Source organism: Manacus candei, unplaced genomic scaffold (genome assembly GCF_025592945.1).
Source record: "Manacus candei isolate 608988 ecotype Guabito, Panama unplaced genomic scaffold, ASM2559294v1 h1tg000024l, whole genome shotgun sequence".
NCBI lineage: Eukaryota > Metazoa > Chordata > Aves > Passeriformes > Pipridae > Manacus > Manacus candei.
In genome coordinates this window covers 1,731,590-1,751,410 of record NW_026138072.1, presented here as the reverse complement: position 1 = coordinate 1,751,410, position 19,821 = coordinate 1,731,590, and the positions used below count along the sequence as shown (strand labels likewise).

The 19,821-nt window shown below is 37.8% G+C and overlaps 1 protein-coding gene across 6 annotated transcripts in view; it reads left to right on the top strand.

Moving 5' to 3' along the window:
- SMARCA2 (SWI/SNF related, matrix associated, actin dependent regulator of chromatin, subfamily a, member 2) overlaps positions 1-16,750 on the top strand; it is a 117,850-nt gene extending 101,100 nt beyond the window's left edge. For 5 of the 6 annotated variants that reach the window (XM_051788432.1, XM_051788435.1, XM_051788433.1 and 2 more), the window contains 5 exons: positions 8,047-8,152; positions 9,796-9,897; positions 13,813-13,945; positions 15,071-15,213; positions 15,850-16,750. In XM_051788432.1, coding sequence (XP_051644392.1) covers positions 8,047-8,152; positions 9,796-9,897; positions 13,813-13,945; positions 15,071-15,213; positions 15,850-15,885 — 520 coding nt within the window. In that variant the 3' untranslated portion in view covers positions 15,886-16,750. Of the gene's footprint in view, positions 1-8,046; positions 8,153-9,795; positions 9,898-13,812; positions 13,946-15,070; positions 15,690-15,849 lie in introns of those variants that run through there. The other variant, XM_051788434.1, reaches the window with a different exon arrangement.
- The last annotated feature ends 3,071 nt before the right edge of the window (positions 16,751-19,821 follow it).

Genomic DNA, 19,821 nt, shown 5'->3' with positions numbered 1-19,821 from the left:
AGAGAAGAAGTACAAAGATGCAAGGCGCTGTGAAAATGTACGACTTGGACTTTTTAGATGCCTTTGGTGTGAGAGTTGTTGAGGTCCTTGTCAAGTTGACTATACTTGCATCTTTCAGCCTGTTTTGCTTTGGATTCCAGTGTTGGGAGATGTGCTTCAAGCTTTTCTTCGTGTTGATAGGCATTTCTTTATCTTATCTGTATATTTGTCCTTGTTAACTGGAAACAGATAGTGATACCTCAGTCTGAAGAACTGTAGGGTTTATGCTCCAAATCATTAAATAAAAATCACTACTGAAGTCACTTTTTAAAGGGCACCTGTGCTTTTATTACTCAGTTTTCAGTATCAAACCATAAAACATGCCAGCTGTAGATACAGAGCAGTACTTACAGATGCAGATCCTTTTTTACTCTTCTGTACTGCTTTGCTGTCATAGATAAAGCTGAATTAGTCTAGGTTTCATCTTAATCGTTTAGAATGGAGAATAGGTTTGTAATGAAGCAGAAGTAAGAGAGAAGATATGGTCAGCATGCTCTGACTTCTAGTCATCTGATCTAGTGAAAGATGTCCCTGCCTACCCACAGCAGGGAAGTTGAACTAGTTTATCTTCAAAGGTCCCTTCCAACCCAAACCATTCTATGATTCTGTGAGTTTGGTAAAGCACTTTTTAGGATACCACAGGAAAATTATAAGCTAATATGAAAGAAAGAGTAGATAATGAGTAAGCTCACTAATCTGAGTGAAAACAAGCAAAAATATATAATTGAAGGCACTGTTAAAAAAGGAGCTGTTAAACTGGAAAGAAGATACCACAAAAGTTCTTCAATCATTGGTGTTGGCTTACATCACAATGTATTTATTATATTTATTAAATGAGGAATGTCCTAGCCAAAATCTAAAATGTTATAATATCAATATTGGCATGATACTCACAGCAGACTGGACACAGTTAAGTCTGGAGTAAAAGAAATGGCATGAAATACAGTACCTCAGAGTGCATTATATGGTACTTACAGACTTAAAATAGGGAACTTCTCTTTTGGTTCAAGTATCAGTTCAAGTGGAACTGAAAGAAAAATAATTACCTGGGCAGAGAAATTACTGATCAAAGCCAACTACAATCCATCAGTATTGTCCAGCCATAAGAAGATAGGAGCTTCACACAGACACTATTGCCTGTGTGGATGTGGAAATACTCATTATAAGTGTGTGTCCTTGTATGTGATACTGTTAATGCTTCTCAGTTGCTGTACATAGTGCTTGAATGCTTTTCCTTTCAAAAAAGATGAGTTTACACTGTGACAAGTGTAAATAATTATTTCAGTGATAAGTAGCATGGGAGAGCCTTGCAAGAGGAAACAGGTTGGTTTGTTTATCCAAACATAGCACAATCTTGAGAGGGGAAGATGATTGCTCTCAGTAAATTCACTGAAAAGAAAGGAAGCCTAAACACAAGAAGAGTCTAGAAATATGTAAAAATACAGGATGGTGGCCACAATATATGAGCATATATAAGCAATGCTTATATATGAGCATATATAAGCATTCCTTAGTTCATACGAGTTATTAATTAAAAGTTGTGGAACCTTTCCATATGAAGTAGTGGGACAGAAATAACTAAGTAGATTTAGCCTTGGATCCTTGATTGAAAAACTTACATACGATTATTTACAATACCAAGACCTTAGGTTGAAGGTCCTGGAAGCACCTTTCCAGTTACACATTGATCCCAATTCTCCGAAACAAAGCATGTGCATCATCTTTGCAGACTGCTTTTGCAATAATACATATTAATCTGAGATTTTGTTGCAGTTATTTCTTAAACTAAGATTTAGGTGCCTCTACGGCCCTGTAACTTGTTGTAATCTTGCAGTGTAAAACACCTTTTTAGAAGAGAGCAAGTTGGAATGCATCAGTCCAGCATTATTGTCACATGTTTTTCCAGTTCCGATGCTTTTAATCTGTCTTTCCTTCCCTCTAAAATAGAAACAATTATTGTAGACTCATATGTGTAATATTTATGTTATGCTTTCAAAAAGCAAGATCACAGAATCACAAAATGGGCCAGATTAGAAGGGACTGTAGTGGATCATCTGGTTCAACTTCCCTGCTCAGGCAGGGTCATCTTAGAGCACATGGCCAGAATTGCTTCCAGATGGTTCTGGAATATCTTCAGTGAGAGAGACTCCACAACCTCTCTGAACAGTCTGTTCCAGTGCTCAATCACCTGCACAGTAAAGTTCTTCCTCATGTTCAAGTAGAACCTCCTGTGCATCAGTTTCTGCCCATTGCCTCTTGTCCTGTTGCATGGCATCACCAAATCAGTTTGGCACACAAAAAGTAGTTTACATGTCCAGTAAAATGCTTGAAAGCAGGAACAATTTTACTGGATTTTTTTTACAAAAAAATTTACATTTTTCGTATGCCAAATTTGAGCCCCAGCTGCTGAGTTTTCATTATGCACATGCAGACTTAGTCTCCCAAACAATCTTTTTCCTCTTTTGAAGTTTTATTTCAGAGGAAGACAAACTGTTAAGTGTTACTTACTTTTTCCGATTGTTAAAATTAAGTGGAGAAAATGAATGATACTTCGTTCCAGCAGGACTGGATCGACCTCATGGACTGTCAGCACTGGTGAGGCCACACCTGGAATCCTGTGTTCAATTTTGGGCCACTCACTCCCAGAAGGATACTAAGGTGCTGTAGTATGTCCAGAGAAGGGCAACAGAGCTGATGAAGTATCTGGAGCACAAATCTGTTGAGGAGCAGCTGAGAGAGCTGTGGTTGTTTAGACTGGAGAAAAGAAGGCTGAAGGGGGGATGTTAGCACTTTCTACAACTACCTGAAAGGAGATGGTTGTGAGGTGGGGACAGCCTCTTCTGCCTGGTAACAAGTAAGAGAACAAAAGGAAATGGCCTCAGGTTGCCGCAGGGAGGTTTAGATTGGATACTGGGAAAAACTTCATTGAAAGGATGGTCTGGCATTGGAACAGGCTGCCCAGGGAAGTAGTTAAGTCACTATCCCCAGAGTGTTGAAAAATCATGTGGATGTGGCACATAGGGACATGGTGTACTGGTAGACTTGGCAGTGCTGGGTTAATGGTTGAACTGGATGATATTAGCAGTCTTTTTCAACCTAACCAACTTTGTGAATCTGTGATTCATAGCTTGTAATCATTCAGCTTCCTAACAAACCCACTGTTCTCTTCTGCCTTGCCTCAGAGTTTGATGTTTCCTGTCTAGGTGTCAGTTTGATGCTACCCCTAGTTTGCATTAGCTTTGCTTAAATAGCAACAGCTGAACTCAGGAGTCCCAGGATGCTGATAGCTCTATGTCATACAGAGTGATTTTCATTTGTGCTCTGCTTACTGTTTGCTCTGTTCATAGATTTAAAGTAAGGACTTGCATGGTGTACTGGTTAACTTCACAAAGCCTCCTCCCAGTATTGGGTAGCTGTTGACTGCATTTTAATAAAGCTGATAAGAAAATTGGAAGATGGAGTTGTGCCTTTTTCCTGCTTGGCAAGAGGCTGCCCTTGTCTGTGGTGCTTAGCATTTTGATCACTGCATCATTAAAGCCAACATGTTTAAATTTGTGCCCATAGTACTCTAATTTTGATGACATAGCTCAGGGAGAGAGTATTTTTCCTGTATGTGAAATGGATTTTATTCAGACTATTTTCAGCTGTTTTCTCAAGTTGCCAGTTTTTAACTGTTGTAAAATGAAGAGCAGTATAATTAGCCATCACTAATCTAATGAATAATTAATTATGCCAACTGATACTCTTGGATATTCAAACACACAAAGTAAATAATTCTTATTTATAGCCAAGCCCAGGTTATGGAGTACATAGCCATATGTCATACCCAGAAATTATATGTTTAACATTTTTGTCCACTTCCATTCAATGATGGGGACAAGTCCACCATGTATTACTGCAGTCAGTTCCAAAAAAGAACCATTAAGTACATTTAATGAAAATTAGTAATCTCCCTACATAGCTGGTTTACTGTTGTTGTTAAATAGCAAGGAACCACCTCACTATGTCAGCTCTTCTAATTCTCCTCTCCCACACTCGTTTGTTTTTTTTTTTAAATAGCATTCTTGTGAGTTGCATTTGATTTAAAGTTGTACTTACCAAACCATGGTTCTGATTGTGAGCATTCGGGCAAGGGTGCAGAACGCTTCATTCTACCCACTCAAAATTGAATTTCAGTATTGTTAAAAGTTTGAAATTTGCCAGAAGTACAAGAACATGTTGAAGTTTCACCTTCATAGTTGTCTCTCCTTTTGATTTCAAAGGAGAAAGAGTACTAATACTTCTGTCAGGTCTGTGGCAGCTTATTTCTGGCCAAATACTGCTAGGGAAAATAAATACAAAAAGAGCCTTGTACAAATGACGTTCCTGCATTTCATTTCACTGAAGATAATACTGACTAAACAGGTAGAATTATATGCTGGTATGCACCTTGTTAGCAGTTTGACAAAAATGAGAGAAAATCGAAACACTGAGCACAAATATTTTTCTAACCAAAAATATTTTTTAAATGAGAAGTATTTCTTAATGATTTTTTAACTTGCACAGCATGCAAGTATTTTTAACATGAGCAAACACAGGACTAGCATGGTAAACTGATGCAGTAGCAGTGAACTGTCACTCAGTTCTTTTGCAGTCAGGTCTTTTAATTTATTCTGGTCCTTCTTCCTTTCAGCACATAGCCTGGTAGTTGCTAGGCAACCATAAGTGATTTTTACTGCGCATGATTTCTATGTGGTAGTTGTTGTGGTTATTATTTTCTAATTACATAAGCGGGGACAAGGATTAAAATCAGAGTTGTATTAATAGTTACCAATTTTCTCCTACTGTATCTGCAACACAGCAGTTTGAGATTATGTTAGAAAAGATCACATTTTTTTATAGTATGGATGCACATATACAAAGAGAGTGTAAGATAAATAGTACTTCTTTGTGAGAGTAGGTTCTATAAAAAGGATAGAATAAGCTATTATTGATCTGAGTAGACAAAATCATACTCTAGTGTTCTATCTGTTGTGTATTTCATGCCCTTAGTGCTTTTGCTTTCATTGCCTTAAAAGATTCTCAGTAATTAATTATATCAAGCAAAAGCTGGAAGGTTTTCTCTGACATTCCTAGTTAGTAAAATGTGTGAACAAATCACAGTTGGCTGGTTCTGTACCAAAAAATATAGCTGTTTAATAATTTATTACTGTTGTATTTTTAAAATAAAATACAGTATGAAGGTGATTGTGTGTATATAAAAAGAGAACAAAATACAGCCATGACATAAAAAGCTATAATCATCAAGAGCTCTTTCAATAGGACAAATATACTAAACATGTTTTAAAATTTGATCAAAATTATTTTATTAGTAGCTGTTTCCTTTATGCTGAAGTCATTCTGTTTGGTATTAGATTCTGAACTGCAACTGAAGAAACACCAGCTTCAATGGTTTAGTAATTTTACTCGTATAGATATTTCTGTTAAAGCTGCTGAGATTCAAACAGAGCATTGATAACTCAGTCCTTGTGCATAGCCAATCCCCATTCAAATTGTGCAAAGGTGCAGGAAGGTAAATTACAGTGTGCTGTGTAATGATGCAACAGGATACTGCTTTGCTTTGCTTTTCCTCAGGATCAGTGCCTTGCATATATAAGTTGTGCACTGATCACTTAATGAATAGCTGAATTCCTCCTGGACTTTTTTTTTATGATCATAAGTAGTCTGAATGTTTCACAGATATAGAGCCTCTTTCACATCATTGTATTCTCGTTTTACAAATGGAGAATAGGAACTTAAATTTCAAGATACCATTTGGGCACCAGAGATCTGATTTCTGGTGTTCTTAGTGTTGTATATGTTCAGAACAGATTTCGCTGATCTCAGTTGCAGCTGTGACTGCTCAACATTTCCCTCTATTAATGAAATAAAATAAAAAAGGTCCTCAATTTGCAAAGAAATAGAAACACATTGATTTAGCCAGTTGCGCAGTGTGTACTTAATACATTGCTTTTCCTTGTATTGCTTCCAGTTTCACTTTGAGAGGGCAGTCTGTGATGAAGAGAGGTTCTGTCATGTGGCGTGACAGTCACACAGGTCATGAACAAGATTGGTGCCTTTAAATCCATAGTATAAACACTTTGACAGGAGAAGTATGAAATTAATGAATTTGTGACTCTGTACCAAAGATGGCAGGTGCAGTGGCCAGAATTCCACAATTCTTTGCTGGCAGGAGAGAAATAATAAGACTTGTCATTTTATGATTTGCTCTGTTTCAGTAACAGGGTGCTTCCCAAATAAATTAGATCTCTTGAGTGAAATTGCTACTAGCTACCACTGAGGTGTGAGTGGCATCTTGGAGTATCTATCCCAAGAGCTCTTTGGGGTAGACCTCACTGTCATCTTTCCTGGCTGAGATGCACCGTACACCCACCACCTTGTCTCACCCTGCAGCAACACACCCCGGAGTGCCCTCGGGCATGTGCTGTAAACTTGCTGGGATCGAGGAGTTACTGATGAGCAGGCAAGGGGAGCGGCTTCTGCTGCTGCAAGTCAGACAAAAGTTATCAGGATGAGACAGAGGCTTTTGGTTTCTCAGTCTGAATTGTATGAAAAAATATTCTAGCTGCTAGTTGGTGCCCAGGATATTGGTGGAACAACACTAATTAGCAGTCTGCAGTTAGAGCATTTACGCTGTTGTCCTCTCTGATGCAAGGAGCACCATTGTCCCAGGACTATGCGGAGAACAATAAAAAATCTTGAATTAGGTGAGCACCAGCTAGTTAGGAAATGAGAAAAATCTGTTTATTCCTACTTATTCATTAGTCTCTCAGTTACATAAGAAAAATAGTACCTTCTCAAATTCTAGTGTTATTTCAGGCATTAAGAAATGCATAAGGTATAGTAAGCATTCATTACTTCCATAAAGGGCAGAGCTGTTATGAGCTTTTTATCATCCTTATCCTCCACTGCAGAATTGCTTCAGTTAACTTTCAATTCAGTTTTAGTGTAATGTGTCTCATAAGATCCTACAGCACTCTGGAGGATGACTGTGAGAGAGAAGCTCAGGCGGAGACCAGGACTTGGCAGCCTTCTTGCCCAACTCTGTGGTATTCCTGAGTTACCATCTGAAGATGCAGCTGAAAAACAGGGCGTTTTTGGAGTAGCTGTGAGAGAAGGAAGCATTTCAATGTGAACTGGGAAATGCTCATGAATGCTATGTGCGGTGAACTACCATCCTTCACAGCAGAGCTTTTTTCTGCTCCTTTGTGAGAAAAATGACAGGCACACGGGGAAAAAAACCAAAACAACTAAGTCCATAAGTGCCTTCAACACATTTCCTCTCCAGGTGACTTACAGTCATGTATTATATTGGAAACCACAATTAAGAAGATTTTAAAAAGACCCTCAACTTGAAAGTGTTAAAATGGCTATTAAAAAAGGATAAACTATGTGAAATATGGGAATCTTAGAAATTCTGAACACCTGTAAGTGATAGACAATGTTCCTGGAGTATGAAAGTTTTATAGATAACCTATCAGTTTACTTCAGATGACTGAAAGAGTACAATTTGCAGTAGTGATTTTCACTATAGTTGCAATGATCTTCCCAAAAACCCTATAGTAATTAATAGAAAAACTAGACTAACGTCTCGTTAGTCCAGTAGCAGTCAGCATATAGTATAATGGAAATCAGTATGAACAAATGGTATGCTATGGTGAGGAATTACAAAACCAACTATAAAGTGATGACGAAGAAGATAAACTGAAGAGTGACAGAAGGGACACTTCTGATCAAATCCTGATCCCGCTTCTGTAAAGCTTATTATACATAATGATCTCGAATGATGATGATAACTTAGGACAACACTTTTGAATTGTAAATTAATTATCTGTATCAAATTTAAAAATCAGGGGTCAGTTTCTAATTATTTGAAAAAAAATGATTTTATTTGTTTTTATTTGTGCTTATGTGCTTTTTGAGAAAGTTGAAGTAGTTCTTTTCATTATGGTTTGTTTTTCTCAACAGTTCAGGACGGCAGCTAAGTGAAGTCTTCATTCAACTCCCATCTCGGAAAGAATTACCAGAGTATTATGAATTGATTAGAAAACCAGTTGACTTCAAAAAGATAAAGGTAGGAACCGCTTTTGGAAGTGGAGATTTCTCTTTTTGTTTTTATTATACAAAAAGGTGGGCATAAAGTCATCTTTAAAATGGCAACCTGAGTATTGCATGTACCTGTATTTGTAGCATTAATTTTAAACATTGTTACACACCTTTTTAATAATTTGTTTAGTGTATATTGCAGTGTAACACTGTCATTTCAAAGTCAAATCAAACTGTAGCAGTGTGACATGAATGGCACTCTGCCGCAGTCGGAAGAGGGGATGGGACACAAAGGTGGGATGCTTTATTCACACGTGTATGCTATCTTTTATCAGCTTGGGAGGGGAAAGGGCCAGAACATAGGGTGGAGCATGAGACAGATAAGCGGGGGGGCAAACCAGGATAGGGACACGGGCAAAAGAGGGAGGAACGTGGAGGAACCGGGGAGAGAAGGGGCGAATGGAGGCTGTCCCCTCTCTGCAGCTTCTCCAGCCAATCGGCAGAGAAACAGAGGAGAAGGGAGGTGGACAGGCCAGGACATGCCTGGGAAATATAAATTCTGGGGAAGCATACAATGTGTATATACATAATAACTGTAAAGTCTGTATCACAAAGTCCATTCAACTGCTGCACATCTCCTTCCACTCCTGAGATTTTCCCCATTCTGACTCCTGGTCCCTCACAGCACTCTCAGAGATGACATCTAGTGCCTTTTTTGCAAAGACTTGATTTTGACTTGGTGAAAACACTGTGTTTGTGAAGATTTAGTGGTTCTAGGGAACACAGTCAACCCTAAATTTAAAATCATAGAATCATAGGTATCTTGAGTTGGAAGGGGGACCCGAAGATCATTGAGTCCAACTCCTGGCCCTGCACAGGACCATCTCCAAGAACCACACTGTGTGCCTGAGAACACTGTCCAAATGCTTCTTGAACTGTGTCCGACTTGGTGCTGGGACCACTTCCCTGGGGAACCTGTTCCAGTGCCCAAACACCTGCTGGGTGAAGAACCTCTTCCTGATATCCAGTCCAAAGCTCCCCTGTCACAGCTTCAGGCCATTCCTTCAGGTCCTGTCACTGGTCACAACAAAGAAGAGATCAGTGCCTGCCCCTCCTGGTTCCCCTCACGAGGAGGTTGTAGACTGCAATGAGGTTTCCCCTCAGCCTCCTCTTCTCCAGGCTGAACAGACCAAGTGACCTCAGCTGCTCCTCGGATGGCTTCCCCTCTAGACCCTAGCTAGCATCATATCTTGGAACAGCCAGGTCAGATCCAACACAGTTTAGTAGATGAGGTTTAGGCAGCATGTTGCATGTTAAGTGATATCATAATTCTATAACTTTCATTTGTGTCCCAGCTTATTTTGTTTCCTTGCTAGAAAGAAAAAACTGGAACTTCTTGTACCAAAAGAGCTCCATTTTTCTTCCTTTTAACCCTTCCAGTTCATGTAAAAATTGCTTCTTTTTTCTTTGTTAACTTGATGCATTTTTTGAGTAATATGTTAACAACATGGTCGAAGACTTTGTTTTAAACAGATACTTGTTTTGATGCTTAGGTAAAATTTTTAAAGAGAAAGCTTTTCATGTGTTGAATCAAATATTAAGTCAGTGTCTTGTCTGCTGTTTTTCTTTCTACACCAATACTTGTCTTCATTTCCTCAATAAATGCAACAGGAAAGAATTCGCAACCATAAGTATCGGAGTCTTGGAGACTTGGAGAAAGATGTTATGTTGCTGTGTCACAATGCTCAGACATTCAACTTGGAGGGATCACAGGTCAGAATGAATTAATTTCTGTTAAACATACAGGTTTTCCCTACCTAATGTTTTTAGTGCTTGTTGATTATTATTTTTGTAAATAAACCCTATGGTTTAATTCTTATATCAAATAGAAAAAAATGCCCACATTGTTAGAATCATCCAGAATTCACTGGACACAGATGCAGTGTGTGTATGCAGAGAAATTGTTTTTTACTTTAATTCTGAGATCAGTTTTTTCTGCTCTGTGTGTACTTTAAAACTGCAGTAAGACTATTTGAATGCATGGTAAAAGGTGATGTGTGTAGAGTAATACATCAGCTTATCACAGTGGATCACAGAAGGAGCAGATGTAACAATACAGCTTAGGACAGGATGTTGAAGAAATACTTCATGGTGAGCTCTTCAGTTTTACTAATGGAAGATACAAATTCAAGGTTTGTCCAGTAGTAAAGATGTGTGTATGAAGCTTTATACCCTCTGAACCCTCTGGTTTTTTTCAATTTTTTTTTTTTATTGTTGAAAAGTCAGTGTCCGTTTTTAGAGACAATAATAATAAATCCCAGATGAGTCTCAGAGGTTTAGAAGGCAAACTCATCTCAAATAGTTGTTGTACACACATGAATGGGCTTGGTGGTGTGAATTCAGAACAGGATACTAACACAAAAGGATACTAACAAAAAGGAAAGACAACGAGATCTGGATGAGAAACTAGAAAGTTTTCTTACCATACCGTGAAACATAGTCTTGGGTGATTATTTTTATAGACGAGGTCCAAAAAGTGTAATGCAAATACAGTATTAAATTGAAACAGAGAACATGAAGACAGCTCCCATAATGTGCAAGAGGAAAAAAAAAAAGATGTTAACAGAAACCTAAATAAAAGTGAGCTGAAGGGTGATGCTTCCCATACTAATGCATCCTTCAAATTTCTAAACATTAGTGATTCCTTTAGCTGAACTGAGGAGTTTATATTAAAATTTGAGAATTAAAAATGAGTATGCAATTTAGGATTGTGGATACAGCTCATAATTTTGTTATTATTTTTGATATCTAGAGACAAAAAATGTTTTCTGTACGTGTGGTATTTTTACTGTCTTCAGTTACATGAAAACAACCATAAATAAAGCAACTGAAAGTATCTCAGTAAGACAATTAATGATGGTAGAAAGCTTGGGACAAAGTTTTGTTACATGTCCAAATGTAAATTTTCACTCTACTGTTAGTCATATAGCAGTCAAACAGCTATAAATATCTAATTATAACAAGTGGGGGAAAAAAGTGAAGGAAAGTTAATACCAAAAAGTGTGGCTGAGACTTCAGAAAATGGTAAAAGTTGATAGAAAAGGTAAAAAGAGGTAAAGAAAAATCAGTAGTGAAATGGGAAAAATAATAAAATTATTTTCATCAGAGTGACTGAAGTTGCTCATGGGAAATTGGTCTCTTGTTAGACAAAGGTGGTAAAATTGGCAGTAAGCCTGAGTAGATAGAACTGTTAGTAGATATTGCTACTCTGTTTGGAAATAGTTCAACGTATATCACAGTGTTGTAGTATTATTTTCTGTTCCAATGAACCAACATTAATTACCTGACCTAGAGTTTTTATAACATGAAGCCCAAATAACAAACATGTAGCTAAGATTTTATTTTAGGATTTTTTCCTCTGTGAATTTCTCACACCATTCATTTTTATTTCCCCTGAGTTGCAGGACACTTCTGCAGTAGTCCTCCAGTTTTCAGGGCTACCTTGCTACCCTGTGTTCTTTCTAGTAGTTCAGGTCTTAGCTCTGACATACCAATTCACATCAGTAAACTAGATTAGTTGTGTATGCGCTCAAAAACAAAGGGCTAATCGAGGTAGTTGTTTAAGCACACAGTGACTTCAAGTGTTCTCTTGGTATGATGGATGCTGCTTTTCCTTGAAGCAAAGCAGTTACATCTGAGATGGAACCTTATGAGGGGTTTTCAGGGATAGAGCGACTTCATGTGTTAAGGCTCTTGTCCTCAATGCAGCCTCAATGTTTTGAAAAGTTTTTTGTGTTGTAATGGTTGAATGAAACAGACGCATAGTTAAAAATACTTTATATCCCTTGAAACAGATATTTGTCATGAATGTTGTCATTTGTCATGAAGTTCTGTTGTCATTGCTTTTCCCTTTATGAAGGGATTTTTTGGAAGCTGTTTGGTTTGGATTTTCATCAAAATAATAAAATTTGCACAGCTTTTCATGAAGCAGCTCCAGGATTTTTTGTGTATCAAAAGAGATATCAATATTAAAGATAATTCCACATTAAGAAGGTTAAAATAATTTTTAACCCCCCTCAATTTACTTGGGAAATTCTGTTTGAAAGTCTGGGTCATAGTTATTTCCTAAATCTGTAGTGAACAGCATTAAAAAAGTACAATGTTGTACATTGCCTTTAATTCTTTTTTCTTAGAAAAGTGTTTTGTCTGAGAAAGAACAGCAAGTTAGTTGAAAGAGCCATTCCTATGAACAATTGAATACTCTAGGCCTATTCATATTAAAAATAAATGGTTCTCAGAGGAACTTGGCGGCTTCTCTCAATAGCTGACTTGAAAAGAAGTAGTTATAAGAGAAAGTCAGTTATTATTTGACTTTGAGGAAGGAAGCTCTGGAGTCTCACAGCTCACTAATGTCATAAGACAGTATGAGAACAGCCTTTCCAAGGCATTAATGATTGTTTTATTTATATATAATTTTATATATATATTTTACCATGATCAAGGGCAGTCAAACATCTCATAACAAAAAGTACAGCAGCACTTGCAGAATGGGGAAAAGTCCACAGTGAGAGGCAGTTTTTCTGAGAAGGACTTGACAATCAAGGGAAAAATGGGAATTGCATATTTCATGTAAAGTATTCTGAACAAACTTTTTCTAATTTGGTTTATTGAACCTACAAAATATTGGAGCAATTTTATCAGGTTTAACATACAGATTGTATAATGGCAGCCAAAAATCCTCCTATTATCTTTTTTACAAATACCAAGTGTCCCTTTATACAAGAAAGTATGTCATTTAGCCAAAGGAGTAGTATGACAGCCGAGGTTGTTGACGATGATAAAATTAAATGCAGTCTTTGAGTCTGTACTCTTCTATTAACTATTCTTAACTGTTTAGTGCTGAATTGTCCAATGCTTGGCTTCTGGTATTTTACGAAACAAACTGTACACTGTCATTTGTTTGGGTGATTACAAAGAACAAGATACTCAGCAAGACAAGAAGATTTTTAGTGTGTTAATCTGAGAAATGCGTTACAAGCCAAAAGAAGTCCTCTCACTCTTGACAGTCCCCTCATACTTGATGTTAAAGAGAAAATCTGATGTACTTTGGAAACTACAGAATGTTTGAACACGTTAGGTTTAGAGCAAGCCCTGATTTTGTTTTTCAGACATCTTAGATCTGAGAGGAAGGACAGAATGAGCTGCTTGGAATAAATTATTTTCCTTGTAGCCACTTTGGATTTCAGAAAAAAACCCTAAAGATAATTATGTGAGGGTTAGCCATTTGTCATTATCAACTGTATTGCTAGAATATAACCTGTTTTTTAATTAAGGTTCTTACTGCTGAAGTCTGTTCCTTTGGTAGTTTTTCAAGATTGTTATGATCTAATGAAAATCACAATAGCTCCCGTGGTAATAGAAATTATAAGAAAAACATTCTAACTGGACATTTTATATGTAATACATTGTAACAGTTGTTTGCAGCTCACTACTGACAAATTTCTTCATTGAGAGCATGAAGAATTAATGTTGACTTTTCTTGTACAATTCATGTAACAGGCACTTTTAGTCAGTATTTGAAAAGGCCATGTACTGTGTAGGTTTACACTGAAAATTAAGATGTATGCTGTGAATTTTTGATATTGCTTGACTTTATAGTTGTGACATAGATTTGTATCTTTACTGTAGATCTATGAAGATTCCATTGTTCTTCAGTCTGTGTTCAAAAGTGCGCGACAGAAGATAGCCAAAGAAGAAGAAAGTGAGGATGAAAGCAATGATGATGAAGAAGATGATGAAGAAGAAGAATCGGAATCAGAATGTGAGTCCCCTGCTAAATACTGAAAAGAAAGTGTATCTGAAGGTGGAAGGAAAGGTTTTCCCATTTCTACATGGAGACTGATTGCAAGGTTCTGTTTTCCAGTGGTGGAAGTAATTACTTACTAAGTTTGCTGCTCTGTTTTAACATTCAGTGTAAGTCTTTCAGCCGAATTTTCTGGCTGTACTTTTTAGAGTACAGTAAACTGTTTTTAAGCCATAAACAAATCACGGAAGTGCTTTGTGGACTGGCTGTGAGTGTTTATAAAGCTTTTGTGTCCTGTTCATGTTATTTGTAAATAGAAGTACCTGGAAGGGCCAGAGACAATCTTTTTCCAGGGGTGGTCAACCTTTGGGCATGGTGCGACATACAGAGTTCATCAGCTGGTTGAGAACCACGTGATGTTGCAAATACCCTTTAGTGTGACAAGGACTAAATGAAGCTCCAGTTGTTTCAGGACACTCATTCAGTCCCTGCAGACTTGGAAATATGATGAAGTGGAAAAGCAGGGATCCCTTCGTTGCACTTTGTACCATCCAGTACATTGACTCAAACTCTCCGACTACCTTTTCTCTGGTTGAAGAAGCTGTAATACTTGGCTCTGAGCTACTCTTCCAAGTGTGTCACGTGGATGTGCAAAGCATGCAACTTTAGTAGCTCATTTGGAAATGAGCGGATATTCTGGAATCAGAAATTTAAAAGAGGTGTCAGCTCAAAATTTACTGGTCACCTCCAGATAGCATTTCTGTAGTTTAAAATAAAAGAAAAGACTCAATGTTTGTACCAAGGCTAAACATCTCTGTGGCCAAGGAAGAAAGTATTTTTAGATGTGTATCTTCTCACAGGACCATATACTGCCTGTAGACACTGTGCATTCTGAGAATGAAAAGAAAGGGCACATGGTCAACTTAAAGTTAATCTTTACAGTTTAATACAAGCTGTTGTTAAAACTATCAAGAAGTAGAGAAATCAAAGCAAATTTCTCTGTTTCATTGTTCCACAGTCCATATAAGGTCGGAGGGGAATATCTTTCCAACTTGCTACCAGAGGTGAATCTCTGTGACCAGAGACAGCATTTAAAAGTTGATAAGTGAAAGTTACATTAATGTTGCTGTTAACTTTTTGCAGCAAAATCAGTGAAAGTCAAAATCAAGTTAAATAAGAAGGATGAAAAAAGTCGGGAGAAAGGAAAAGGCAAGAAGAGGCAAAGCCGAGCAAAAGCCAAGCCTGTCGTGAGTGATGATGATAGTGATGAGGATCAAGATGAAAATGTAAGTTTTGTTCAGTGAGACTGTGGAAGTGGTTACAGTGATTGCATCTCTGCCCTGTCCTGCTTGCTGTCAGAATTCTCAACTATTCATGCTTAAGCACATGTTTAATCTGTAGTGATCATCTTGAGAGATTTGGGTGGGGGTGTTAACTGTATCTGGGTGTGCTTATGAGATCTGGTCCCCGTGCTGGAAGACAAGAAGGCTAAGAAGTTTGGAGCTTATTTCTTCAAGCTGTTACTACATCCCTTGAACCTTTAAGTCTCATGGTCTGTTTGCTGTTGTCCACAGATGAAAAGCTTATAGCTTGATGGGGGTTTTTTTGGTGGGTGCTTCTACTATTTCAGCAAATGAAAATAGATGTGTTCCCACTTGTTTTTAAATGTCTGGATAGAAAGAAAGAGCTGGTGTTTCCTGACTCTCTCTGTCTTTCCTTCTCTAAAGGAGTCTACAGCAATTAGCTGAAGTGTCATGAAACAGGACTACTAGATAACATAGTAGCTTTCTTAAGGCTATCTTGATTTGTCAGTTTAATTGTCTTTTTTCTTCCCTGTACTTCCTTTTTTTTTTCCTTCTTTTACAAATTCCACAGAATAGCTGGAAAGAATTTCTGACTTGTCTTGTGTCTCTTACCTCTAGGACCAGTCGGAAGCAAGCGGAAGTGATGATGAGTGATCCATAGGGTTTATTTTCTTGGCAGAACTGACCCCTTCCCCTTCTCTCCTCTTTTCTTCTATTTTACACCCAGTGAATTCTTTTTGTCAAATAGACATTGGGTTGCTTCTGTATTCTCATTCTCTAAAAATTAGCTTTAGGATAGTGCCAGACAAACATATGATATCATGGTGTAAAAAAGAAAAAAAATGTAACATATTGTGACCAAATAGGCCTCAAAAAACAACAACAACAAAAAACTTCTGATGGAAAATGGGGGATATTAGTATATTTCTATAGGCTAGTTTTGACTTCGTAATTATTTGATTGTGCCTGGGTTTATCATTTGATAAGGTGTTTTTCAGTGGCCTCAGAAAGACAGAAAAATTAAAAGTCTTTTGTAGCATTGATAACCAGGAGAAGTCATTAAAAGCCACTGGTTATTTTATTTTTCATCAGGCAGTTTTCAAATTTCTAATTTGTTCTGTATCGTTTTTTACACTGTGGTACATATATGCAACTTTGTTTAATAGCTCATAAATGTTCAATAGTTAGCCTTCATCCACCTTGTCCCATATACGTTTTTCCACTTTACGCTTGACGATCTTCAGAAAAATGCTTTTTGAATTGTATCAGATTTATGTCTACTGTAAACTTTGCTTAACTTTTTTTTCCTCTATTAAAAAAGTTGGGTTAAAAAATGCTATTGAATATTGCAATCTATATAGTGTAATGTATGGCTTCTTTCATCAGACTGATCTTCTATGTTACCAATGTGGATTATCACCTTTTCCCTAAAGTGTACTTAATCTTTGCTTTCTTTGCACAATGTCTTTGGTTGCAAGTCATAAGCCTGAGGCAAATAAAATTCCAGTAATTTTGAAAAGTGTGGTGTTGGTGCTTTCCTAATAAAGAGACAATTTAGCTCAATAGATGCGGCCTTGTGTTATGAGTTCCACACAAATCTTTTTATAGAAGGGTCAAGGGCAGGAGTGTCTCCTGTAAGATCCAAGTACCTTAGAAGTATCTTCTGAGATGGAGAGAAGATACACAATACATACTAAAATAAGAATAATAAAACCGAAGTAGTAAATACCTTGAAGTAAAAGCATAGTTCATTACTTAATTACAATTAAAATAATTAAACAATAAAATGAACATTTCTTTTCTTTTAGGAAATGTGTGTCCATATGCCCTGATGGGCATGAATACAATTAATTATACAGGCAGCCAGCTCACCTAGAAGTCTGTTTATTTAAAGTATTATCTTGAGGTAACAGGGTGGTGATGCAATAGATGCGGTAGTGTAAACATTTGAACTACATATCTGCAGTTAATTTTGCTGTTCTGGATAATCCAAACTTCTTAGATTTGAATATATATTGTGTAAAAAATGTACAAGCCTAGGAGCCTATTTGCAAACAGAACATTTCTGTCTGGTATGAACTGCGTGGTTCTCAGAGTGTGTCTACAACAAATCTCTTCTTACTGTGTTGCATTGTTGTATTGGGTCTGGCTGAGCTGGAGTTCATTTCCCCACAGTAGCCCTCACAGTGCTGTGCTTTGCATTGGCAGCTAGAAGGGTGTTGATAACACACCAGTGTTTCGGCTGCTGCTGAGCACAGCATCAGTGCTGTAACCTTCCTTCTTCAATCAAGGGCAGGATCCTGGGAGGGGACCCAAGTAGGCCAGCTGACCCAAACTGACCAAAGGGATATTCCATACCATACCATGTCAGCTCAGATATAAAAGCTAAGGCAAGGAGCAGGAAGGCAGGCATTCATTGTCTCCAATGGCTGCCTGCTGAGGAACCATTACACATGCTGAAGCCCTGCTTCTTGGAAGTGGCCACCCATGTCTACTCATGGGAAATAGAGAATAAACCTTGTTATCTTTCGCTTCGCTTTTGCACGCACAAGCTTTCACCTTGCTTCTGCTTTAATAAACTGCCTTATCCCAACCCATGAGTTGTTCTTCATCTAACACTCTCCCTTGTCTGGCTGGGAAGGGGAGTGAAAAAGCAGCTCGGTGGGCACCTGGCATCCAGCCAAGGTCAACCCACCACAAGTGTGTTAACTGCTTCAGATTTTTGTAGCTCAGTTGAAAAGTGATCAGTAAGTTTGTCTGGTGCCCATTTTTGTATATTGGCCCTGCACTGAAGTATGTCAGCTTGGCTTAGTTTCAGCAATTTCAAATGTAGTATACTTAGTGAGTGCCCCATCTGAATGGAAGACCCTGTATTTCACAGAGAGGTGCCATTGATCTCAGAGGCTCACATTGATGAGACCAGTGTGTGAAGCAGCTTTGCAGAAAATGACTTGATGGTCCTGGTGGACACCAAGTTGAACATGAGCCATCAGTGCCTCATTTTGGCAAAGAAGGTTAGCAATATCCTGGAGAGCAGTAGGAGGGGTGTTGCCAGGAGGTCCAGAGAAATGATCCTTGCTATCTCCTCAGACCTGATGAGATGTATCTGACATGCTTTGTCCAGTGGTGGGCTCCCCAGTAGAAGAGAGACGTGGACATACTGGAGCAAGTTCAGCAAAGGGCCACTAAGATAAAGGACTGGAGCACATGACATATACAGGGAGCCTGAGAGAGCTGGGACTGTTCAGTGTGAAGAAGAGTAGGCTCTAAGGTACCTTGTTGATGTGAATTAATACCAGGAAAGGGAGGGTGCAAGGAAGGCAGAGCCAGGCTTTTTCCAAGATGGGACCAGAGGCAATGGGCATACATTGAAACACAGGCAGTTCCCTCTGGACATCAGGAAACACTTTTTTACTCTGAGAGTGACTGAGCCCTGGTGCAGGCTACCCAGAGACCTTATGAAGTCTCTCTTGGAGATAGTTAAAAGCCATCTGGATGTGGTCCTGAGCAACTTACAGTTACTGAGCAAAACCAAAGCTACTTTCAATTTTAATAGAAATGTTAGGTCTTCTTACTTCAGTAGGTGGATGTACTTGAGCAGGGGGATTGCACCAGAGGTGCAAGGCAACCTTAACCATTCTGTGATTTTGGATAGTTTGGTTTGGAGAGACCATTCTGTTGTCAGTGACAGTTTCACAAGACCGTATGAAAATCTTATTTTTTTGCTGCAAAATGAACTGAATTCTAGCAACCTCTTATGCATGACAAAAACCATCTGGCAGGAGGCTTCAGTCACTGCTGGTCTAGAGTGGATTTAAACTGGCAACTTAGATAAGAGAAGCATAGGATCACATTACCCATCCCCAGAGTGCCAAATGACTTTGCAGTGACCCAGTTTGATTTATTTTTCAAGAACTCATTATTTACAGATGAGTGTTTAGCTGGAGAAGAAAAATTAAGAAAACCCAACATTTCTGTTAAAATTGAAAGTAGTTTTGGTTTTGATTAGTAACTATAAGTCATATGAGCGTATCAGTTTGCCTGAAGAGATATTTTTGAATTCTTAGCTGCAGTTTGTTTTATTGGGTTTAAATAGTGTCAAAATATTTTCAATTTCCCCTCTGAGTTTCAAAAAGAAAGCCCACAATTATTTTTTAACATTAGAATAAAGTAGATTTATGTCTGTAAGTCATACCTATGCTCCAGTGCAATTGGTCCTGTTATTTTGCCTAGGATTTGGATTCACTTCTACCTAGAGTAATATTTTAATTGTTATCTTGCTGTTTCTCTGTATGAATTTACTGCATTTTTCAAGATAAATTGGGTTTTTTTTTGTAATCTCAGCACATCACTATATGAAGAAAAAGGTACTGGGAAAACTGTCATTTGTAACCTTCCAAATTGTTTACGATAAAAGAAGAGAAAATCTTTACTCAAGGTATATACAAATCTATGTTAAAGATGGAAACACTTTCTCTTTTACAGAATTCCCCTTCTAGTACAAAGTGCCATGCAAAACACTTGAAATACCTTTTGGACAGTACCCAAATAAAAGCACAATGCTACAATCTATATTGAGGGAAATCAGCT